At 36.0% G+C, this 26,934-nt stretch overlaps 1 protein-coding gene across 34 annotated transcripts in view; it reads right to left on the bottom strand.

Moving 5' to 3' along the window:
- Trip12 (thyroid hormone receptor interactor 12) overlaps positions 1–26,934 on the bottom strand; it is a 136,536-nt gene that overhangs the window by 36,350 nt on the left and 73,252 nt on the right. For 21 of the 34 annotated variants that reach the window (XM_063237144.1, XM_063237155.1, XM_063237140.1 and 18 more), the window contains 12 exons: positions 25,029–25,112; positions 23,574–23,669; positions 15,786–15,934; positions 8,814–8,849; positions 8,637–8,732; positions 7,662–7,754; positions 7,305–7,466; positions 4,395–4,463; positions 4,143–4,308; positions 3,407–3,524; positions 3,130–3,289; positions 1,080–1,233 (listed from right to left, as the gene is read on the bottom strand). In XM_063237144.1, the coding sequence (XP_063093214.1) occupies positions 1,080–1,233; positions 3,130–3,289; positions 3,407–3,524; positions 4,143–4,308; positions 4,395–4,463; positions 7,305–7,466; positions 7,662–7,754; positions 8,637–8,732; positions 8,814–8,849; positions 15,786–15,934; positions 23,574–23,669; positions 25,029–25,112 (1,383 nt within the window). The remainder of the gene's footprint in view (positions 1–1,079; positions 1,234–3,129; positions 3,290–3,406; positions 3,525–4,142; positions 4,309–4,394; positions 4,464–7,304; positions 7,467–7,661; positions 7,755–8,636; positions 8,733–8,813; positions 8,850–15,785; positions 15,935–23,573; positions 23,670–25,028; positions 25,113–26,934) is intronic. The other 13 variants (XM_063237145.1, XM_063237156.1, XM_063237158.1 and 10 more) reach the window with 4 other exon arrangements.

Here is a 26,934-nt window from a genome sequence, read left to right as displayed (position 1 = left end):
AAAAAAAAAAAGACTATTATGGCCAGCTGAAGATTATTAACAAGGTATTACCAAACTAAGCTTCTTTATTTTACTAATATATATTTGGCAAAATATTGAGGAAGTTTTAATACTAACCCCCTAAAACACTAATGAGGAATAATCACAGTTCAAGAAACAGACAATGAGAGGGCCCCGGGATTCTGCTGGGCAGCAGAGTGCAAGCTCAATATTCAGCTGGCCTTGGGGTCATCCCCAGCACGGAGGAAATGGAGGCAAGGGGAGGTGGGGAAAAAGAAGAGAAAGGAAAGAATGGACAGCAGTATTTAGCTAAAAACTATGGAAAATAGGTAATATTAAATTTGCCACTTTGCTTAAGGACATAGGTAGAAGGGAAAGGTAACTGATGAAAGCTATAAACTCAGAAGTAGTCCAGGCCAGCCCACCACTTTGGGTTTGTAAGTTAAAATCATACTAGGACACAACCATGTGCATTTGTTAACATGCGGTACGTGGCTGCCTCTGGATGATGATGACAGTGGTTGAACAGAAACATCTACCCTACAAAGCTTAAAATATCTACTACTGGGCCATTTACAGAAAGAAAAAACATTGCTGCCTGCTGTACTGTAGATGATAGGTGTAAATTCAATAGGCTGAATTCCTGAGGGGAAAGGGAGAAACCCTGGGAAAAAACAAACACCGTCATCTGTTTGTAGTTAAGTAGTTTGGCAGAAGGCACAACATAATATGGTAGGAAAGAACTAATCTGATGGGTGGATGAATCTAAATAAAGGAAAACCAACGTTCCATCAAGATCAGATGAACACTTGAACCAGTCCATTCTAAATGGAGTGCGAGGACACACATATGTAGAAAACTGTGGCAAGATACCAGTTCAGTGATCCTAGCTCATTCACTGATGAAGGCAAATGACTTCAAAAATAATACATAAACACAAGCAAAAAAAAAAAAATCAAATTACTGTTATGCAACTGCCTTAAGCTTAACAAGGATACTCAATGAACCAATTATTATTTATTATGTAAACAAAATATTATACAATGGTATAGCATTATTTCGATTCAAAAAGCACTTACTAGTGTTAGTATTGGCTAAGGGGTTAGGTTTTCTCTGAATGGCACGTGCTGTTCCCGTGTCCTCATTGATTTGCTGCATAGAATTAAAATCAATAGTATAAACTCGTCCCAGAGTGGACAAGCTTATCTCATCCTCACCGACCTGATGGGCTGCCTGAGAGCAAAGAGAGAGAAACCTTGAATATAAACATGGAGAAATTAATTACTTTAAGACACAGCGGGGACCCTCTGTACACGCTATCTTACATATTTATTTCATCAGGCCTTAAAGTAACAGAATATAGAAAAGCTAATACTATAGATACATCACAATTTGTTCACAATGAATTATTTTATTAAAGATATATACCTAAGACCCTAACAGGCACCCTGAGATGAGTGCAGGTAAAACTCTAATGCAGTATTCAGTCATACAACATCACTGACATGAAGACATCAACAGTATTAAATTTTTAAGACATTGCTGAGAGAATGAAAGTTGTTATCCATAACCACATCATTCTGATTAAGTTAGAAACATTTAAATGATAAATTCACAGTTACCACCAAAATCTTCCTTTGATCAAAAGGTATCATACTACTGTCCTTAGGAAACAGAACTTACACCTAAGGGTTGCACTAAGATTGAAAGGAACACAACTAAAACTAAGAGATAAAATGCCAGGGCAGCATGAACTCCACTGAGGGTTTTAGGCAGCCTACAGAAGACACGATACTCGCTCTTAGTAGAGTCCAACCTAAGCAGAGACTCCCAGGCTACTAGAAGAAAGGACTGTTGGAGATACAAGAAAGCTAATAGTGAAGATGGCATTACTGAGAAAATGCTTCTTAAAAAACCACTTACTCTAACAGATTAAGACCATTAGCAGGTGTAGCTGCAGCTACCCTAAGCTAACAATGTACAGAAGACCAAAGTCAGCACCATGCAAAAGTGGGACTTTTCTTCATAATTATCTCTTGATTTTGTAAGCCAATGTTTTAAATTTTTTTCAAATATTTTCAGAAACTGGAAAATTTTTAAGGAGGAATGTCTACTCCAGAAATGTGATGTTTTAAGAGAATTCTAACATCAAAGGTTGAAATTAGGATAAGATTTGTAAGTATCTTACATATTGAAAATACTAATAAATGATGCACTGCATTTCAAATAATGTAATATTCCTAAGGTAGGCCAAATGACCTGAGAATTTCTAAAAATATTTCAGTGCAAAGGTATTAAGTACAGAAGTAAAAATACAACAGGAGTAAAAAGGCAGGTATATGCCTGTAACCCTAGCCACTTAGGAGGCTGAATCAGGAGGATCACAAATTGGTGGTCAATCTAAGTGATTTAGCAAGATTGTGTACCAAAATGAAATAAATGGCTGGAGATGTAGCTTGGTGCTACAGTGTGCACTTAACATATATGAGGCCCTGAGTACAATGCCCAATACCATAAAAAAGGAAAAAATAAATCACACAAAACTCTGCCAGGAAAATGACTATTAACATTTTGATATATGGCTTTCTTTGCTTCATTAATCTTTGTTATTTTACCAAGTATGCAAAAGATTCACACAGATTTATATCACGTTTTCATACTTAATGAAAACTTTCCCATTAATAACCAAAGTATACACAAAGCTACAGACATAATTTCCTTATTAGTCACTCAGAGGTAGATGGTTTTCATGGTTTTGCTACTAAAAAGTACTGAGAAGTATGCAAATCTTCACTCTGAAGAGGTTTCTTTTGGATTGAAGTGGGTTGATAGGTTTAAACACACAGCCTAACTCCTCCAGTGTTTCCTTTCGGAAAAGAGGAAACTATGGAACAAAGAACTGAAATTACTTGCTCCAAGTCAATCAGGTAGTTAGCAGCAGAAGCAGGACTAGAACATCATTGTTTTCTGACCTGAACAGAAATGAGGACCTTGTTCTCAGGAGACAAAACGAGAGAATCTCGAGTTAATTCACAATGAGCACACCGCTGTACACACCCTGCCTCCCATTCCAGCCCTGCACCCACACGCCACCAGGATAAGCACATTTAAACGGTACGAGGAAACTACTACCTCAATGATCCTGCTGTCAATCCTGTTGTAGGGATGCCAGAGGCCCCGGTCGTCACGCCACTGCCATATCGCACCATCCGTGTTCTGTGCATTTCCCTTCTTCAGCATAGCATCAACGGCAAAGATGCCCTCTTTTGGTAAACATGGCATAAGTTCACTGCAAACAAAAAGTGCAATTATTTTAGGAAGCAGCTTGCTAAACTAACAGTAAATGTGAGGTCATTAAGATAAGATTACTTCAGACAAACCACAATTATTATCGCCTCATCTTTACCAAATCAGAGATGTTAGTTCATACAGCTCTTGAGGGCTTCGTGGAACCAGATCGATCTGCTCCTGACAACTTCCATTGGCGGCACCACACAGGAGGAAGTGAAGTGTTTCTGCAATGTCTGTAAAGCCAGCAATTAAAAACAAAAGACTATGAAACTACTTGTAGTAACCTTAGTTATAAGGCAATTCCCTAGTTGGAAAAATAATGTTACTTTCTTATAAAAAGCAGAGAAACTAAAAATATCAAACTTAGCCAAAATAAAAACCTAACAAGAAATGCAGGCAGATTTTAGGGAGTTCCTTCTGGGGACTTCACTCAAGTCCAAAACCACTAGCTAGGCTCCCTGCGGGAATTGCATTCATCTCATCCCTCACATCTCACACATCTTCTAGTACACCTCTCTTGAGGAGCACACAACTCTACACAAAAGTGCACCCCACACACACTTCCATACAATGTATCTAATACTAGTAATTGATTCAAAACCTATTAAAACACGTAACACTTGAAAATATTGTCCCAACACACATTATACGCTAACTTTTTTTCTTGTGGTGGTGGAATGGAACCCAGGGTCTTGTATATGCTTACACTGAGCTATCTCACCAGCCAGTATTTTTCTTCATTCATATCATTATTAAGTAGTATCTTCTACTTGCTTGATTGACTTTACTTACTGAAGGAAAAAAAAAAGCCCTTTTTTCTGTCTAAAAGGAAATAATATAATAGCACTTACTTTGCTTCATAAGTTGAACAGCTAATGTTGGACAGTTGGAACACATCAGTGAAAACATGCGAACCACCATTATAAACATCCCAGAACTTAAAATGGGTGGAGTCACTACCAACAATTGTTGAACATTTGTAAGGAGATCTTTAGAGGCCACCTGTTGAAGTAAATTCTTCACACAAGAAAAAAGAAATTATTAAGCTATGATTGAGCAGTTCAACCATTTTTAAAAATAAAATACCAACGATAGAAGCTTACCTCCTCATGTTGGAAATTGTCCACTAGTCGTGCAAAACAAAGGCAAGTACTCTCTACTGACTTTTTGTCCTAGTTAAGAAGGAAAATGAAGTTTATTTACACAAAATCTTTGCAGTCATACATATCACTGTCTCATCTTCTTCCTAATTCCAAATTCTTTAAGGCAACATCCATTAGTGAATGTGATCATTGCAAATGTAAACGAGCCTAAGCAATGCAAGGTCAGTTATTATCAAAATTTCAAAGCTAAGACAGTCAGTCATACATAGAGCAACCTCTCCCCTCATAAATCATGCCTCTAAAAGATGAAAACAAATACACAGAAAACAGACACTGTGCTTATGTAATAATCTTAATACCTAAACAAAAGTTATAATAAAGTAAAAAAGTATCTTAAATTAAAATTTAAATATATACATACTATAGTTAAGTATAAAAGTGTGAACCAAAGGCACACAGGGACTTCCAGTATCCAAGAATTTTGGAATCTGTGTGTGTGTGTGTGTGTGTGTGTATATATATATATACACTGTGAAAGGTGATGCTGTTGGTGTTGTCCTAGAAATAATCTCTTATGAATACCAAAAAGTGACTACAATGTCAAAATCTGTACACGCAGAATAGCAATATTCACTAACAATCTAGACATATTCACTAGAAAACTAAGAAAGAGTGACTATAAAACCAATTTGCTATTCACTATAAAAGCAGAACAGCCTCACTGAGAAAACATTTTTAACACGGGAAAAATATTTTGTTGTCTTCACTGGTGTTTTGATTTTGCTTTTTCCTAATATATAAGTGGACTTCATATGTAAACCCTAGATTTGTTGCTATAAAAACAGGTATTATAAAAGCCCTACACAAGTGATGGCAAACCTTTGAGAGCTTTCAATGATACACACAGCATGCATGCGATAGGTTCACCCCTGATGCCGTCTTGCTAAGTCCAGAAAGACTGATGAAGTAGCTAGCAGTCAATTTCTCTGATTTGTACACCTCATTTCTAAAACAAGGGTATCATTTCAATCCACAACTTCTCCCCACCAAGCAACACTGGCGTTCAAATCCAGTGTTTTGACCCTGAACTACATCTGCAGTCTATTTTTTATTTGTAGAAAGCATCTCACCAAACTGCCCCTGGCTAGAATTGAACTCAGGAACCCTCCTGCCTCAGACTAGAATGTGGGAATGACAAGCCACCATATCTGGCTCATTTATAAAAGAAATCTAAAGAAAAAATGAGTGACACTACAATGTCTTGATAATTTTAGATGCTAAATAAGGGTGATGTAATCATCACTGCTTTATCCATATATAGATCTCTTTATTTACTCAAGTGCATATTATATACCCAATTTCCCCGAAGTTTTAAGTAGATTTTGTAAAGGTGATTTTAAACCTAGAACTTAAACACAGCTCCAGCAATAATAACAATACTGCAAAACACATCTCAGATGAAGAAATATAAACAGCAAATAAATATGGGAAAAACTGTTCAACATCACTGGTCATTCGACCAGTGTGAATTAAAACAACACTCAGACTCTACCTCACCCCAGAAAGAATGGCTAGTATCAAGAAATCAACCAATGACAAATGCTGGGCAGTAGGGAAAAAAGAATCCTTCTGCACTGTTGGTGGGAGGGTAGACTGGTGCAACCACAATGGAAATCAGCGTGCAGATTCCACAAAAAACTAGGACCGGAGGTCCCATTAGATCCAGCTACTTCCCTTCTGGGTATCTTCCCAAAAGAATTTAAAACATCATACCACAGTAATATATATGCACCTATGTTTATAGTAGCACAATTTGTAATAGCTGAATCGTGGAAACAACTCAAATGCCCATCAACTGAGGAATGGATAAAGCCGTTTTTTTTTATACAATGGAGTATTACACAGCCAAAAAGAAGGATAAACTGGAAACTTTCATAAGTAAATGAATGCAACTGAGACCATACTCATAAATAAATCAGACACACATTGTAAACATTGTATAAAGAAACAACATGTACGTGTGTGTGTTGTGTGTGTGTGTATATATATATATATATATATATACATAAAAATAGCTTAAAAACATATTGTAAAACATTGATTTAGTACTTCTGTTGTGGTAGGTGTGGAAGTCCAACATAGGATCTCATGCAACCAAGTCTAGAACATTAACAGTATAAAAACAAATCCAGCTTCTCCATAACCCTAAGTTTAGCTACTGATCCATCCTCCAATCCCAAACCCACAAAAAACTTCCTTTCTGAACCTCAGAACCTCATCACGGACTCCAGCCCAGGGATGTCACCTTCTACATGACCACCCTTGCTCTTCACCAAGCCCAGGCAGCAGTCTCCATTTCTCATCTCTACACAGGACTCAGTTTCATTTCTTTTCTGGTACTAATCCAGATTCTCTAGTTCCCATCTGCCTACTCTAATGCCTTTCAAGACAAAATGATCTTCCCAAAAAGAAACTGTGATTCTATCACACTGAATTTTTGTTGTAATAACAAATTTATCCTTTAACATTAAATAATTAAAGATATCAAACATAGGAATTATTGTTTATTTGGTCATACCCACCAAAATAGTATAAAATAAAGCCAGGTGTGGTGGCGTAGGCCTGTAATCCCAGCACTCGGGAGGCTGAAGCAGCAGGATCACTAGAGTTCAAAGCCACCTTGGTCTACATAGCAAATTCAAGGGCAGCCTGAACCACACAGTGAGACTCTGTCTCCAAAAAAGGACAAAACAACTACAAATAACCCTCAACAAAATGGTGTAAAATAGCCCACTATATCATATGTCTACATAATAAAAGGGTCACAGCACTTCCATTTATTACCTTCTGATAAAAGACTTTTGAGAAGATATAATTCATTATAATGATATATGAACAGATTCACAATACCTGATGGGTCAGCCTTTGGGTAAGCAATGGGAGGGAATCTGCCACAAAATGAAATTCATCTGGCGTGATACTCTGGCAGCAATTGGCTGCAATTGCTAGCGCATTTCTTTGGGCATTTATGCTGAAGAATTCTAGATACAGTAAGCAGTCTGCCAAACCACCCTGAAATATAGAAAACTGTTAATGCAACGAAAACTCCTGTATTAGATGTTGACAGCAACAAAAATTTACCAAAATGCTAACATTTCACACTGGAAACAACATGCATCTTAAAGACATCACAATCAAGTAACCGGTACAAATGTCATTTAAAACCCAGCATTAAATGAAATACAGTTCTCCAGTAACAACACGTACCGCCTGCAGAATGGCTTTACTGTGTCTCCGGGACAACATCTCCAAGGCAGTCAAGGCCTGCTCTGCCACATCGATACACTGAATAACCTGCAGCTGGGGATACAAACAGGTAACCTGAGATTCACATGTCTTTTTCCAACTTATTTACTGTATTTATTTAATTTCTTCAATCTACACTTCTATTGTGAAATCCACAACAGTAAAACAAGTCACTGATGAGGTGAGGGTACAAGGAATAAGACACCAATAAAGTTTCCTCCCAATTACTTTGCCCTGCTTTGCAGTTCTGAAACATGTATTTGACATAGAAAATACTCATTTGATGAGTTTTAATAAAAGAAATTATAAATTTTAGGCTTCAAACTTTAAGCCCCATTCAATGTTTATCAAATAATGCAAATTTTACTGCACATAAAAAAGAAAAGCATCAATAGTCCAATAAGGCCCTATAATACAGACAAAAGACATGGCAATCTATACAGACCATACAAGGAAACTTCTTTTTTCCACTGGCTCTTAGTTTGTACCCTTAGCAAAATACTCTATCTTACCTTTTCCACTATAAAATGAGGTTATAGCCTCACTGGAATGTCTTCTACATATTAAATTTTTAATCAAATGTTTTAAGTTGCCCTCTAAAAGGTATCACATTACTGTTAGTAATCGCTATTATTAAGGTTGTAAAACTTGGCTGATTTTATAAATGAATTATTGGATTTAGCTTTAAACTACTGGTTCATTGAACATTAAATATTTTTGGTGGAATCATGGCTTAAAAAATAATACTTTAGGGGCTGGGACAGTAACTCAGTGGTAGAGCTCTTGTCTAGCACAGGCAAGTCCCTCCGTTCAATTTCCAGTATTGTAATTAAACATTTTTAAAAAATGTTATTTAGATGATAGAATTCAAGAGTTCAAAACCTGATTTATCAGATCTACTTTTGAACAAGTTGGGCAAAAGCAATATAAGCGTACCTTCTCTAAAAAGACAGGAATAGCATCCACTACGACAGCAGAAGACCGAGGAAGTGCTTCCATCATATATGTTAAGGCTCGGCAAGCGTGGTTCATCTAGCAAACAAGAGGGACTTATAATCAACAAAACTCAAAATTAAAATGTGGACTATTTTTAATAATAAAACACATACTTACAATATCAAAATTATGCTCCATTTGCAGTAATGTTATCTGTTAAAAAGATAACAAAGATATTAGAAGCTATACTCAAACAGAAAGGCCCTAGAAATATTTTTTATTTCCAGAGAAATTAAAATATTATTCAAGACTTTTACTGCACAAAAATAACATGAGGAGAAAACCAAGCAGACATACACAAGAAATGACTATATTTAGTACATCATTAATGACTCAACAGTACCTGTCTTGAGGGTGCTGCTAGAAAAGCACTATCTCATGATCCAGGCCAAACCCTTCCCTGTTGCTAACCATCCACCTGGTGGCTCTAAACTCCTTCGCATACCCATAAAATGTACCACTGAGGCCTTCTCAGTGTCGACCAGCATTTGATATATAACTGCACAGGATCAGTAAGGAAAAACAGACAAAACTCTTGTAAGCAAGCTTCTCTGAGAGATAAATACAATTTAACTTAGCTGAAATTTGGGAACAAGACTGGTAATAGACATTATGCACTGGGCTGGGGATGTAGCTCAGTGATACAATACCTGCCTGGCAAGCTTAAGGTCCTGCCTGAGTTTGATGCTGAGTATCCAAAAAAAGAAAGAAAAGAAAAAGAAACTATGCACTAATTAAAGCAGAACTAATACATTTCTTCCACACATGAATGAGTGACTCTAAATATCTGATTTTATTTTTTTCATGTGGAAAAGACCTTAAATGGGTTTCCACCATGCTTTTTAAATGAAGAAAAACAGCCAGAAGTGCAGTCCATCTTCCTGAGCAGCTGAGTCACAAAAGAAACTTCCTTTTTCAGAGGGACAATAGTCATTTCCTGTACATTAGTTAGATGGAAAAATCTAAATGCACTGAAATTAAAGTGATAAATACTCTCAAATTAAATCTCTAACTATTGTATCAGGCATCAGATAGTCTACTTTGTAAGATGCTCTGATATACCACATGTCCCAAGGACAAAATAAGGGAAGAATTGCCACAGCCAGATTTCCCTGTATCAAAACTATTTGTGGCCACATGTATATGGTAATAAATAGATAGTTTACTTGTGATAAAAGATAAATGTAAGCAACTTATTAACAAAAGCCAGCATTAATAGCATGATCTCACTTATGGAAGTCCATTAAATACTTAAACCTAAGCAAAACCCAGTACATTAAAGAAAGTAAATTATGTGTTACTGTTCCTGCCTATACACAATGATTTGTTTATTTTAAAATAAACTGCATTTTAACTATGGATGGTTCACAGTAAGCCCAGTTATGTACAATTAATTTTTAAATAAAATAAAAATATATAAAAAGTAAATAAACAAATAACAAAAGAAAGATTCTAATTCAGGTCATGGAAACCAAATCAGCAATGTGAAAATAGTCATAACACAGTCAAAAATCTTAAAGTAAAAAGACTTAATACTGCTTTCATGAAATACTCAAAGTAACACGTAAACCTTAACTACAATAAAGCTGCTAGGATTTGAAAACTGGCTTCTTGAATCAAAGGTCTGAGTGGCAAAAACGGAAAAATTTGGTCCTTTACCAGCTCGTGCCACAGCCATGCCATCCCAACAATAAAAAACTGGGAGACAACTCCTGACAGATTTACTACCAAATTCCCTAAGAACTTCAGGGAAGACCTAATGTCAATAGTCCTCAAATGCTTTAATGAAATCAAAATGATAAAGGAGTATCCCAGAGACATTCCTGGGAGCTAGTATTAACCTGATTCCAAAAGCAGAGAAGGTTCCATCCAAAAAATAAACTACAAGCAAATTTCTTTAAAGAACATAGACAAAAATATTCTCAACAAAATACTGGTAAACAGAATGCAACACATCATCAAAATGATCAGATGTCATGATCAATTAAGTAGGCTTCCTCCCAGGGATGCAAGGAAAGCTCAACATTCACAAATCAATAATTGTAACATATCGTATAAACAGAAGAACAAAAATCACATGATCAACTCAATGCATGCAGAAAAACCTTAGACAAAATCCTACATCCATTCATGATTTAAAAAAAAAAACACCCTGAAGAAAACAGCTACACAACAGAAGAACCTTATCTCAATCTGATAAAAGGGATTTATGACAAACCTATTGCCAACATATTAAAACAAGACAAAAATAGAAAGTTTTGTCTCTAAAATCGGGAACAAGACAAGAATATCTACCATCACCACACTTATTCAAAATAGTACTGGAAACATTAGTAAGAGCAACTGGACAAGAGAAAGACGAAAGAACTCAAAATATTATTATATGCAGACAACATGATCCTCCACCTAGAAGACCCAGTAATTTTACCAAGATTCCTAGAATTAGTAATCAAATTCAGTAGTGTTCTTGCACACCAAAATCAATAGTGTTCCTGGTACATCAAAAATGAACTGAGAAACAATTTAGGGAAACAGTATCATTAACAGTAACACTGACAATACTTGGGAAATTAATCACATATGTAAAAGACCTCTACAACAAAAAACTACCATATTCTGAAAGAAGATTGAACAGAGTATCAGAAAAGGGCAGAACCAATATAGACAAAATGGTCATACTTCCAAAACTGATGCACACATTTAATGCAATCTCAACCAAAGTATCAATAGCATTCCTCACAGAAATGATGAAAATAATTGTTAAGATTCCTACAGAAAAAGAAGCAATGACAAAAGCAATCTTGGGCAACAGGAGGAAAACAGAAGGCATCACACTCCTATGTTTCAAGTTATACTACAAAGCTACAGTGATAAAATACAGCATAATGGGGGGGGGGCGAGAACCGGACATGTGGATTAATGGAACACAATAGAGGATGCAGAAACAACTCTAGGCATTTTCAACTATCTTATCTTTGACTGGGGCAAATCATATGCTGCAGGCAAGACAGGCTCTTTAACAAACAGTGCTGGGGGAAATGGATATCCACATGCAAAAGACTGAATCTAAAGCCTTATTGCTCACTGTATACTTAAAATAAAAATGGGTCAAGCTTTTAAATGCTAAAACAGAAACAATTTGCTGGAAGATAAAATGGGTAAAACTCTTGAAGGAATAAGTGTAGGCAAAGACTTTCTGACAATTCCAATTATGGGATTGTATCAAAAAGCCCCTGCATGGCAAAGGAAATAACACAAAAGAGACAATCTACAGAGTGGGATACTTTTTTTCCAGCTATTCCTCAGGCAGAAGACTAAAAGCTGACAAAAGACTAAAAGAATACATAATGCAAAAAAAAAAAAAAAAAAAAAAAAAAAAACTGACCTGCCCCCAAATAAAAACTTGATCAAAAAATGGGCAAGTGAATGAACAAAACAACACTGTTGGCCATCAGAGAACAGCAAATTAAAACACCACTGAGACTTCACCCTACTCCAGAAAGAAATGACTATCTTTAGTAAATTAAGTAACAACAGCTGGCAAGGCTTCAGGACAAAAGAACCCTACATTGTTGGTAGGAATGTAACCACTATGGCAATCATATGGATATTCCTCAAAAACCTAAAGTTAGAAATTCTGTTTGACCCAGCTATATCTCTTTCTAGGTATCTTCCCAAAACATTTAAAGATATCATATTATAGTGATACATGCACACCTGTGTTTGTAACAGCACAATTCCTTTTTTTTTTTTTAAATTTTATTTAAAAGGAAAAAGAGAAAAACACAAAACAAAACAAAGTGGTGTAAGGGTACACGTAATACAGAACTACAAAAAAAAAAAAAAAAACAGTAAGAAATCACCTGTTAATAGATTACATATTGTCATCTTAGAAATAGTTGCTCAAATCACAGTATCAAAGATTACAAAGTGGACATTCAAACCGAGAGACTGCAAACAGCTGTGTTCAATGATCCAAAAACATTAATATAGTCAGCTATTTAACACCCCTAAACACACTTGCTGTTGTATCCTTTAGCGCTCTTTTTTTCCCTCTCTTTTTTACAACAAAATTTACACATTTTGGATTTTATTACTCCTTAGTTCTTATTACTTTTTTGGGGGGGGGGGAGAATAAAGTCAAATATGGCGAAACAAAGCTGTCAGTCAAAACCAAGGATAGACATAACTCTATGATGCAAAACAGAGTACAAGGTTATCAACAATGGTTATCAACGATGTCTCTTGTTTCCTTAAAAAGAATTGTCTATCTCATTAGATATTATAAAGTTGGACAAAACAGTAGAGAACTAGACCAATAAAACTTAGACATTGTAAACATTACAGGACTTCCAAAGGAGACAATAGTCAAACCAGAATGGGCATCTTAGTGAATCTTATTGCCTTCAAAGTAGTTGCCTATACCCTCAAACTTGATACTATCATACAGAATGGAACAGAGTCTCATCAGTCAAAACAAGATCGTGGGAGTATTACAGGACTTCAAAACAAGTTAATAGGAAATCAAAAAGAGTTACTATTATATATCCTGCTAATTTTTTAAATTTTTCCCCTTAATTAAAACAAACATAAGAAATAACTAAATAATTTTTTTAAAGAATAAGGGAGAGATTGAGATAAAACAGGACATAACAATATAACAATACAGGTCAAAGCATGACTGTTTCAGAAATCTAGTGCTTCACCACCAAATAACCTGACTTAATAGTAGTTACCATAGTGTCTGTCTTTTTCCTTGAAATATTTGGATAAAACTTCATATACTATAGCTTCAAATATTTCCATATCAAGAAGCCCAGAATAAAGCCTTTCCAATTAATAAGTGAAAACTTTATAAGGCTTCAAGGCCACATGATGGGGAATCATGATTACCACATATTTTTATATATTTGAATCATTACTTACATTAGGGAAACTATTCGGTATTCACACATGCGAGATTGATTTATTTCACTTATGAGTATGGTCTCAAGCTGCGCCAATTTATTGATAAATATCTCAATGTGATCCTTCTTTATACCTGAATAATACTCCATTGTATAGAAATACCACAACTTTTTTATCCATTCCTCAGTTGATGGACACTTGGGTTGTTTCCAAGATCTGGTGATTACAAATTGTGCTGCTATAAACATAGGTGCACATATATCACTGTGGTATGATAACAGCACAATTCTTAATAGCTGAATCCTAGAAGTGGCCTATATTGTGTATCAACAGATGTATAAAGAAAATGTGGTGTTTACATACTATGGAGTACTACTTTGTTATAAAGGGTAAACGAATTGTCTGCAATAACATGGATGCACAGGAGACCATAACGTTGAGTAAAATAAATTGAATGACCTTAAATATCACATGATTTCTCCAATGTCAAAAACCCAAAATGTAAGTAAAAAGCAAATTAAAAGTAGGTTAATGTTTTTCAAAAGGGAAGGGGATCAAGAGATGGCAAGAGAGAGGAGAAAGGAGATGCAAAAAGAATTGAGGTATGTCATGTACAATTTCCCCTGAGCAAATAATCATTATATACTGTAGCATATAATAGTAAAAGATATAAACTCAAATAGAAAAAAAACTTGAGGGGAAAAAAAGAAGACAGAACAACAGACACGTCACTTTGTCTCTGACAAAACTTTGTTCAGCTGACTCTTCAAAGCTTAGCTGACCATAATTTGGTAACAGGACCAAAGTAAGTCCAATATATTACCATAATTTCATGTTTTTTTCCTCTGCTTTACTGGAAAAAAGACATACATAGCATTTAATTTCCAAAACAAAGTAACATTAGAATAGCTGTAATAGTGATGTGTATTTTGTTACTATTCAAATCAGACAAATTATTAACAAATCACTGTCTAAAAGCCATTATTATGAAGGGGCCTAGTAACGGTAACAGCAGTTTCTCTTATTTTCACATTAAAACGCTTAAGCATTTAAGACCTTAACAAATATCAACTCACTACTGCATTGAAAAGTTGTTCAAAAAATGTTTGTTTCCTTTTATTTTTCCATAACATATAACCTTTTTTTTGGTCTTTTTCCTTTTTTTATGGGTACCAGGGATCGAACTCACGACTGCCTGCTTGCAAGGCAGGCACTTATGCAACATATAACCTTTTAAACTGAATGAATTCCTATGGCATACTGGTTTAACCAGTCTTCCCCTGACTGCATACACCAAATAGCAAACCTTTCTGGCCCTCAAACATAAGTCAAAGTGTGTTTCTTGTTACTAACCCATGGATAAGCCAATTGGAAGAAAGCTTACACATTTTATGTTGTAATACTTAAGGTAATTACTGGTGCAATGAACAACTTAAAACCAATCACTTAAATACTAAAGATGATGAGAATATATATATCAAAAATTGGTACAGAGCTGGAAATTTAGCTCAGTGGCTCAAGTGCATGCCTGGTAAGCCTAAGGTCATGAGTTCAATCACTGGTATGGGGGGGGGCGCTTGGCATAAAAAAACTCATTAACTTAGCCAGGTGCAGTAGCACACACCTCCTAGCACTCAGGAGGCTGCGGCAAGAGGATCACTGTGAGTTCAAGACCAGCCTGGGCTCCAAAGTGAGCTCAGGACAACCTGAACTGTATGAGACCCTGTCTCGAAAAGACAAAAATAAATAAGTAAATAAATAAAAATTAAAATTAGAAACTAAGAAATTCACCGACTCAAGCTCAGGTGGTAGAGCTCTGTGTGTGAGACACAGGGTTCAAGCTCTAGTATGAAAGGAACAGAAAGGGAAAAGAGGACAGAAAATAAAAGTGGGTGAGAAAAGTAGAAAAAAGATAAAGAGAAAAGGAAGAGGGAAAAGGAAGGTAAGAGAAGTACAGAAGTGGGTAATGGGAAAGAGAAAAATGGACAGAGGAAAAGATAGGCAGGCGGGGGAAATTTACTCATGATTAGTAATCGTTCACCATTATTTATAAGTACAAAATAAAAGGACCAAGTCACAAACTCATCTCTTAATTATATCATGTTTTAAAATCCGTAATGACAATAATCATGTATTCAACAAAAACTTAGAAGCATTCCTAGGTGAAACCTGTGTGCTTACCAAAGCTGGAACAACACTCTTCACAGGGAACCCTCCCAGCGTCTCCTCATTTCCCATTACCAATAACTGACACATTTCAATAACTGCCTGAAGCTGCTGGCTTTCATCACTGGCCTGTAGACCTTGTAGAAGCTGCTGGGCTTTAGAACCTTCAGAAAAAAAGAAATCATTATTGTTAAACATTTAAGAAAAGTACTGGTTGAGATAAAGTATGACTCTATAGCTGGCTGTTTTTCTTCTCCAGATGCCAAATAAAAGCTAGGTCTCCAATTAGGTAAAGGTGGAATTAAAGTAATTGGATCTGCTTTGCAATTCCATTTTGTCTTGTGTGAGAAGTTGATTCACTTTTAAAAGCAAAAACAAAAACTAATATCCACATGACTAATATCAATTGATAGCTGTTTTTAAAGAAATTAAACAATGAGTAAAAGCTTTCTGCAATTATAAAGATCTACTAAATGATATCCAGACTTCAAATGAAATGCTTATATTCCTCTAAATACTTCCACCTGAGCAAAGAGACTCCAAAGAAATAAAGCAAGGACAGAGAAACAAGGACAGAGTAATGTGTCTAACAAAAGAGGGTGGAAAGAATGGTATACTCAGTAAAATACCTATGTCTTCTCTTTCTATATGCTGGCTGTCACCGAGCATTTCTACTTTTAAGGTTCAATTCATTACTCAAGCAACTGAAACACTCAAAGTTTACATACAGGTTTCATTTTTCATGGATATTTTCCTACTTAAAAAAAAAAATAAATAAAAATGAATTCATTGAATATTTACCAGATCTATACCTGATGTTACTTTCATGCCCTTTCTGAGACCTTTTCAAATTATTCTTCATTTTCTAGTCTTGCATCATTTAAGCACTGATGTGTCTAGGACCTGAACGTAAGTTTGGAAACAGTAAACCAATATACAATTTACACTGAAACCAAAGCTCCTCCTATCTTTTCTTTTTTTTTGTCTTTTTCATTTTTATTGGTACCGAGGTTGGAACTCCCGACCACCTGCTTGCAAGGCAGGTGCTTATGCTGCTGAGCTAAATCCCCAGCTCCAAAGCTTCTTTTATAATTAAGTTTCAGTGATCTTCCTGGGGTACAGACCTGTAGAGCACATGGATTACCTTCCAAGATCTGTCTTCTTTATTAAGGCCATGGCTAATGAATTCCATAATTACTGTTGCCTATCTGCTTTATCAAAATTAAATGTCCATTTGAAAATACACTGCAAATTTTTAAACTGAGCACTATCAATCCCAATTAGTGCAGACGTGTTATTTCTGCCTTTAAATTAGAAGAAAAAAATGTGAGAAATAAAAGAACCTCTGGCTGCTTTTAATTTCATTTTTGAATGATGAAGTAGTTTATACCAACCATGTCTTAATAGTACAACCACCTAAAAGAGGAAACAATGACACACACATCATTCAGTGCGTACCTCCTAACGTCGGAGCTGACAATTCTGAATGAATCTCTTTAACAAGGTCAGTAGCATCATCAATATCCCTTAACATCTGGGATGCTGACCCAGATGCCAAATTGAAAATAACAAAAAGCAGCCAAAACTGTAACAATACACCCTCGAGCATATGAAGAAAATCCAATTCTTAGATCAGTAATTTTGGATTTAGGATCACTTCACATTTTTTTAAAAACATGAAGAACTTCCAAAGCACTTCTGTTTTGTTATGACCTACCGATTTACTCATTATATTAATAAAAGTAAACTTTTCATTTAAAAATCATCATTCCCCTTCTCTCTCCAAATCTTGGAGCAGAATCTTTACATGTCTGCAGCAAATGGTCATGCTGTCAGGTTGAAAGTCAGGCTCAATCTATGATCCACTCTTAAGGTGAAAATATGAAATACGGGCTTCGTTTTGTTACAAAGATTAAAAAAGACATGAACTCAGGAATAAATTCTCAATTCAGTTAATAAATTTGTCTCATTAAGGGCATTTTTCAGCAAACTGAAACTGTTTTTACTAGGAGTAGCACTGAATGAAGATATTTGATGTGATGTGGTATAAAAGAACACAAAACAGCCTGTACAGTGTGGAGTCACCATTTTTGATTTCTGTTCCTGAATTAGCAGTTTTACCCACCACAGATTCAGCACTATCACTCCAAACATCAGTGATCTAGAAGAGGAAAAATCATAGTAACTATGACTTAGTACCTACTAGTTTTGACCTTACGAATTTCATGTTAGTGCTTCAGGAACCTCCCCAAAAGCCACCAGCCAAACACTGAGAAACACCATTCTGCATGAGGAACTGATAGGCAAGTATTTTCTATCTAGGGCCAGGCAGTAATTACCTCAGGCTTTGCAGGACATATACCCGCACTTCAAATACTCAACTCTGGTACTATAGTTCAAAGGCAGCCACAGACAATACATTTGAAAAAATGAACAGGCTATGTCCCAATGAAACTTTCTGGATACTGAATTTGACTTGAATTTTCATATGTTCAAAAATACTCTTACAATTTCTTTTAGCTGCTTAAAATTATAAAACCCATTCTAAATTCACAGACTATACAAAAACAAGCAGATGGCTAAATCTGACCATTGGGTAATAGTTTGCTGACTCCTGTCATGGGAGGCTTGTACGCTGAATTGTACTGATCTCACCAGACAGTGGCTGAGTTCCAGAACTGTGAAATGTATATAGACTGCAGAAAAAAAAAACAAAAACAAAAACAAAAAAAAACAATCAAAAACACCATCATTTTGAAACACAGAATAAAATCTGCAGTCTCTGGGTGAGATGAGATCTGCCTCAAACAAACCAAGCTAACACTTCCTCTCTCCAGGACACTTGTCTCATTTTGGAGTTGCTTCATTATTGAAGTCAGAGGTTCTCAATCAAAATCCTGGGAGGGCCAAGCAGAGAAAGATGATGATCCCAAGGTGAAAAGGGTCCTACCACCACTGCAGCTCTGGTCAAAACAAGCCCGAAGTCCTGAATGAAGGCCAAGTGATCAGTTCCTAATCATTCATGGTCAATAAAGAAAAAAGAAAAAATCACCATTGGCGGAATATAGCAAATGGGATGCGCCTCAGTTTTATTTTATACAGAATACCTAGCATGTAATCAAAAAATTACTGAACCTACAAAGAGGTAGGGACAGAGGACTGAGAATGAAGAAAGAAAAAAAGAAGTCAATATTTGAATTAAAATGTCTGTATTTTATAAGTGATTAATATGCTGAAAATATAACCAAGTAAGGAGAAAGTAATACACTGAATTTCAATAAAGAACTTGAATCTATAAAAAAGAATCAAAGGACTATCTGGAACTCAAAAACATTACATCCAAAATTACAAACTCACTGATGGGTTTAACAAAACATGAGAGACAAATTCGTAAAACAAACTAATTGGGCTAAGAGAAAAATGTTCAGAGCCACAAAGGCTGAGTGCAGTGTAAAGAGTGAGTATATGGGCGTCTCTGTCTGTCCTCCCCCCACACACATCTAGAACCCTGAACCCAGGAAGCCTCTACCACTGTGAAAGGTTTCCAGCCCTTTTTAATTTTCATTTTGAGATAGGGACTTACTGGATCCCAATTTGTGGTCCTGCCTCACACTCCGGAGTAGATGGGATTACAGGTACATAAACTTACTGGTCCCAAAGGAACACAGAGTATCTATCTACTGAGGCAATAAAATTACAGAAACAATATATGACACAGTAACAGTCAAGAATTTAAAAAAAAAATCATAGAAATAAAGATGGCTTTTTAAGGGTTACAGTCAGATTGCTAGAGAAACAATGGAAACCTGAAAAAAGTGTGTTGAGGATTTTACATGTAGAGAAAACAGCTTTTAAACACTAAGGGAAAACCAAGATTTTTCTCAAACAAACGCAAAGAAAAATCACCATTAGAAATCCTGCCCATATGAAAAAGTTCTTCAGGCTTGAGGGGAAAACTCTGGTGGGAAAAAAAGAACTACAAGAAAGAATGCAGAGCGCTAGAAAAGGTATCAAAGAAGCAAACAAAAGAATCCAGACGTGTAAAACAACTGTATCTTTACCACATTTCTAACACATGTATAGTCTAACAAATTAAAATAATAGTATAAAAGGAAGCAATAGGTAAACTATCGTAAGATTCTTGCACTGCTTGGTATATGATAAGACAATTAAGGTGGGCTACAATAAACCAATGATATGTATTAGAATCTCTAGGGTAACAAGCAGAAAGTTAATAGAAGAGAAAAATACCAGTTCTCATCTATTAGTTTGGCAAAATCCAAAAAAGGTGTACTACATTGTTATACATTTGAAATGAAAATACATGTAATCTCAAAGTGGAAGACTTACAGATAAAAGCCTGTGCTCGTTTATTCTTTTATTCAGCAGCCCTACTTCTGGAAATTCATGTTAATGATAATATAGGAAAAATACACAAGTTATACTACACTGTAGCACTATCAATTGCAAAAAATTGGAAATCCAAATGTAAACAACAATAGATGGCCCAAATAAACTCTGCATATCCAGCCAGGCATGGCAGCGCTTTCCTGTAATCCCAGTGCTCGGGAGGCTGAAGCGAGAGGATCCTTCTAAGTTCGAGATCAGCCTGGGCTACAAAGTGAGCCCAAGGCCAGCCTGAATCACACAGCGAGACCCTGTCTCAAAAAAAAAAAAAAAAAAAAGGCTTCTGCATATCCATACATTAGAACAACAGTCTTACAAAAGGAATTGTAATCTCCCCATTCTTAATATATGCAGCAATTATGAAGCATGAACACCAAAGGACACTGTTAAAAATTAAAGCCAAGAAAAAAGAACCCAACGCCAAGAGTATAAAGTTTACTGCTTTCATCTATGAATAGCAATGTATCAGGAGCTGCTAATAGATCTCTCTCTCTCTCTCTCTCTCTCGCTGTTTAGTAAGTAACATAAGATCAAACCATACTTATATTAAAAGCTTATATATGTGTGAAGAGGAAAAGATCAAACTAATTCTGAATGCCACCTATTTGTGACTTCTAGAACCATGTAAAAATATCACCCTAATTATTTTTAAAAAATTAAAATTTAAAAGCAATCCCTAAAAAGGAAATGAATCAAATCAACTTGATGGAATCATTATAAACAACTTTAAAAGACAAAAAGAACAGAAAAAACTGTGAAAATTTCTCAATAGTAACTTTTAATTTCTCAATAATAAGATTCTTGATTGTAACTTGGAATCCTACACTGTGGAATAAAGCAAGAATCACTATGTTATCATCATTGGAAATTAAAACTTCTGGCAAGGGAGAAAGAAGACATCAACTACGTTAAATAAAAATCCAGCAGCTCAGGGATGGGGATTTAGCTCAGCAGCGTAAGCGCTTGCCTTGCAAGCACATGGTTGTGAGTTCGATCCCCAGTATACACACACACACACACACACACACACACACACACACACACAATCTAGCAGCTCTAAATTTGAATTAGTAGTACCACTACAAACTTCGAAAAAGAGAAAAACATATTCCTTATGTCCACTAAAGAAATCCAACAACAATGATCAATCTAGCAACAATAAAAATGCTCAGACTTACACATAAAAAGAAACCAGAGGTCTACATCAAGATGTCCAGTTTTAGGACAAGAGGAAAAAGTAAATCATTTGACTGGAACATCTTGTCATATCAAAAAGAAAGCAATCAAAATTATTAGTCTAATTGAAAAGTTTCGAAAACCAACCTATAGAAGATAACACTATGCAATGATTAGACAACTCAAACTACAAAAATCACTGACATTTCTAAAAATATGTTTCAACCTACTGCTTGCAATGATCAATATGTACTCCAAAAAAGTCCTGGTACTTTTGAGTATGTAAAACCTAGTATTTTACAAATGAACAAATGGAGGGAAAAATAATTTTCCCAATATCAACTATTCTAAGTTAACTAAACAGAAGGAAAAAATATACTTTTACGTCATAAATTACTTCTCATAAATGAAAAGCAATTGTGACATGCCTATAAATGTAGCACTATGGGAAGCTGAGGACCATAAATCTGAGCCCAGACTGGGCACCGTGGTGACTTAGTAAGAACTTGTTTCAAAACAAAACATAGAAAGGGGCTGGGGATGTTTTAGTTCAGGGGCAAAGGCCCTGAGTTCAATTCCTATTACTAGAGAACGGGGGACCTGAATTACTGTTTTATGATACCTGCTACCTTGACATTGAGTTGGAGTAATTTCCAACACCAGTGGCACTCAACCTCCCAGATGCTGGGTTACAGGTATGCACAGCTCGTCATATGTTTAGGAACACATTCATTACTACTTCTGAATAGCTTTTCCTAACCAAAGAGGAAAAAAACAAATCCAACTCGTATCTGAAAAGGCCTCTAGAATTACCAATTATATGAAATACACTTATGACCTTCTGAGTTTGACACTGTTTGTATATCTGTAAAGGAATTATCTAAATGTGAGAATAACTGTGTGGATTTCAGTATGTGATTTAAGGAGGACTCTCTTTGAACTACGTAAAGAAACACTTTCAGATGAAAGTGTACAATGGGATTCACTCCAAACCAATATAGGAAGAGGAATACAGGTGAGAGCCAAGCTAGATATTAAGCATGAAACAGGTATTATTGAAGCTGGGTTGTGGTCCCAAAGAAAGGTGAATTCTGGTTTATGACTGCAGGTAATTTCGTGTCCCTCAGTACTATGCATGGCAGATTTGCCTAGGTCTCTATGGAATCACGAGGCCTCAGAGAACGTTTCTCTAAGCAGCCTACTTATCTCCCTCCACCAACCAATCTACATCCTTGCTCTGCATGATCCCTTTCACTGCCCTGACACCACCTGAAACTCCACTAGTGTCTTGTCTGTTGCCAGGGTCACCTTCCAGTATGCCAGCTCCTGTGGGAAACAGCTCCATTTACTTGATTAGGATTCAGTACAATCCCAGCACTTAGTAAATGGCAACAAACACACACTCAACAAAAATGAAAACACCAGCTGCTTCTTCAATTTCCTTGCCAAATCTTAAGACCAAACACTGGAAAAAGTTTTAAGTACAAGTACACATATATGGGCACATGCATATAAATTGCACTGCTTAAAAAAATATTTGATGGCAACTTATATAAGCACACATTAGAAAGGTAAGAGCTAATTAAGCTTCAACAAAAGTTTAGGAGTTCTGACATGCAAGACTTAAGTCTACAAACAACCTTATGATTCTATGGAGACATTATTAATAATGTTGTAACAAAAACAAAGTTTAAGAAAGAGAAAGCTAATACACTATACCAGCAAGGATTTAACTGGATTTGTAGTGATATGATAATTATTCTCAGTTATAAATTTAGACTGCCAAGTGTCACTACTGTGTCAATCACATATACTAACACCAGTGGGTTATATAACACATTAATTTGATGAGTTTAGTGACTAGTAATTCTGAGAAACATTTCTTCTCAAGGTCATGTAAGATTCCTTCAGGGTTAAATTCCAATTTTATTACTCAATGAAAAGCTCAAGACTCAAACCTATGAAAACATGTACTTAAGATGCCGTAATTATTAATGTAAATTCTTTATTCTTCAATAGTTCAAACAAGTCAATAATCAAAAACAAGGGGAAATCTAATAGCGCTGTACTGGAGACACAAATGCTCACAGTTCTATTTTTTCAAAGCAAATTAAAGTTTATGAAAACTTCCTAACACATCAATAGGTTATCAGAAAAACAGCACTTAACTAATTTTTAGTGGGATTCAAGGGAAAAAAACATTTAAAAGTATTCACTTACTAGCTCCGCTTCCAATTGTTCTATGGAAAAGCTGTGACATCCGAGGACCAAGAGGACCAAACAGGTGAGGAGGAAGACCCCTGGCCTCTAACAGAGCTAGAGAAAAAAAAAAAGGATGGGAGTAGTTGAATTGATTTAACACAACTGGTCTCACCTAAAACGTCAAGCAATGGATTCATCTCATATAACTGATTACTCAATGTTACTTTCCATTCTGAATTTTAAGAGAAGCTACATTAAACTTCTAAAACCACTTATATATTAATGTACTTAATATACATTAAAGTATACATGTTTTAGCTCTAAGTATTTAAAATTTTATGTAGAACTTTTAAAAAGTGCTGGAAGGAGCTATGTAAATAGTTACAGAAAAACTGAAGGTAAGCGTCTAATATCATGAAGAAGATATATATTGGGCACCCTTACTTAGTTTTCTGATATTATTTTCCACAAAGATACTCGTCCTGAGGCCCTACAGAAAGTATTATGAAAACCATTATGCTCTATTTATCACTTCCAAAAGTAAAAAGAATTACGTATTCATCGGAGTCTTTGCCAAACTGATAGTTGTCACAATCTGAAGACGACAATGCTTCTTATAAATCTCACACTGGAATTTATTATAAATCAATCAGAGAAAAATACACATACATTTGTAGACTGTATAAATAATTGTTTTATGTTAACCCTATTTATGAAGGGTGTTTATATACATTTTTTTTTCCTTCTTTTTGAGACAGGGTCTCATTATGCAGTTCAGGCTCGTCTTGAGCTCACTTTATAGCCCAAGCTGGTCTTGAACTTACGACAATCCTCCTGCCTCAGCCTCCCAAGTTTACAGGTATATACCACCATGCCCAGTATATATCCTTCCAAAAAAAAACAAGGGGAGAGGGCTTACTGAAGATCTTCATAATACATCTAATTATAACATTACTAAATAGCAGATAACAATATATTAAACTGCCCCTTTTTCTAGGTGTTTTGTAACTTATTACTAAAACTAGTTACACATGTAACACAATGAAGAAAATTTTGGAAAACATCAAAAATATTTAAGGCACTGTCTCCTTAAACAGTCAAAATGAAGACAGAAACCAGATGTGGTGGCACTCTGTAAGCCTGAGGCAGGAAGATTCCAAGTTCAACCCCAACCTAGGTAACTTAGCAACTGAGAGAGATTGTCTCAAAAAAACAAAAAAGGACCTTAGATGTAGCTCAGCACCAACGATATTTGTTTGATCCCCAGCAACACCAAAAAAATAAAAAAGATGGAGATAACTTATCTTCTGAATCTAAACCATCAAATCACCACTAAGCAGCTTCTTTCAGAGATAGGGACACACATGTAGATGATATTTACATAAACATATTCTGATTTAATTTCAATTAATTTCAATAGTAACTGGCACCTATAGTTACTGTCATTTGCAGGCTCAATGACTGCGTCTTTACCTTGTAACCGTCCCATCTCGGAATCATCCGACTCACTCTCCCCAGAGGTGGTCATGCCAACAGCCCCTGCAACAGAACTGGAGGCTTGGGGGAGGGGAAGGTGAGGTTAGGAGGAGCATTTGAACTCACGCCTGATTTATCTCTAAAAAGAAAAACTACAGTTTTACAGACTGCAGTAAATAAAGAAACTAAACTTGTGCTCGTACTGCACACTCGGCTGTGCTTGCAGATTTCTTCCATACTGTTTGGGAACAGAATCGAGCTACCTTAAAATTAAACAAGCACAGCCAGGTGTGGTGGTGTACACCAAGGAGGCGAGGGAGAAGGACTGCTCTGAGTTCACGGCCAGCCTGAGCTACAGAGTGAGTTCAAGTCCAGCCTGAACTACAAAGCAAGACCCTGTCTCAAAACAAATTAAACCACCACAAAAATACAACCTTTACTTTTCATTCATACATGGAGCTTTTGATGACACCTAATGCTTTTGAAACTGCTTTGGAATTAAATCCTGGCCTAAATTCCTCTACCAAAAATCAATGCTATCATCATTCTTACATTTATTTTAGATCACCAACAACCATTTAACTGTTTTCTTCCATTTTAAAAGAGCAAAGATTACATACTTGTATTACTGAGGTAAAATACTAAAGATGCACATCAAACTCAGAGGCAACTGCAAGGCACGGCTATGAAGCAGGAAAGAAAGGGCAACAAAGATGCCAAAGCCAGGCAGAAAGGAAGAATCAGACTTGGAAGAGGATTGCTACATAAAATGCTAACCTGAACAACAACCACAACAAACAACTAGTGGAAGCAGCAGAGACAGATTCCATTTTGAATCTGACTAGAGGTGAAACCATATTCCTGCAAAAGTATTACACTTTTAAATGTCTGTTGAGCCCCAGGCATTTATAACACAGATGACTGGTCTACGCATGACCAGATCACTCATCATATCTTAATCCCTGATAACCAGACACACAAAGGAACACAAGACATGACCACTATTTTAAAGAGGCACATGAATAATACACGTGAATTTAAAGAACTTTTCTGGAGAAAGAGATGCCAATGTACACCTTTTTTTCCCCACACATTGCTGAGTGTTTTTTGTAACTTCAGTGGACTTTATAAAGTTTCTTAGAGAAATTTATTAATCAGAATAAAGGTCAGCAAACAATGGCCCAATGGCCAAATTCAGTCTGGAACACGGTTCTGCACTTGTAACTGTGAGCATATGTGTACTCTCATTTAGTCACAAATAGTCTGTGGCTGCTTTCGTGTTATAATCACAGAATTTAGTGATTTCAACATATAAGGTCTAAAACATTATCTGGCCATTTATAGAAAATGTTAACAGCTCTATAGGTTAAAGATACAGGTTACCTAGGAAGAATAATGTTAAAGAATATTAAGGTTAAGCCAGGCGTGGTGCCCATGCCCATAATTCCAGCACTGGGGAGGGTGAAGCAGGATTGTTGAGAGTTTGAGACCAGCCTGGGCTACAAAGTGAGATCAAGGCCAGCGTGAACTGCATGGAGACCACATCTCAAAAAAGGAAAAAAAAAAAAAAGAGTATCAAGTTCAAGCACAATCCACAGAACTAGTGAAGGGAAAGGAAATTAATCACTATGTACTCTTGGTATGCTGCTGCACTGTACAGGAAGCATTTGCTCAAGGTTTACTATATGTAGCAATTATCTAAATGGGGGGTAGGTGGGGTGGGGTCTGAGTGCAGAATCAGGGTTATTTTACCACTGAGCTACATCCCAAGTTTGATGAGACAGAATTTCACTGGGCAACCCAGACAGGACTCAAACTTGCCATCTTCCTGCCTCAGCCTCCCTCAAGACTGTATTAATTGTTTAAACATTCTTTAGCAGTGATTTTTAGTTCAAACACAGTT

This window comes from Cavia porcellus, unplaced genomic scaffold, assembly GCF_034190915.1.
Source record: "Cavia porcellus strain 051 isolate PalLab524CR breed Dunkin Hartley unplaced genomic scaffold, mCavPor4.1 scaffold_26, whole genome shotgun sequence".
Lineage (NCBI taxonomy): Eukaryota > Metazoa > Chordata > Mammalia > Rodentia > Caviidae > Cavia > Cavia porcellus.
This window is presented reverse-complemented; position numbering and strand designations above follow the sequence as displayed.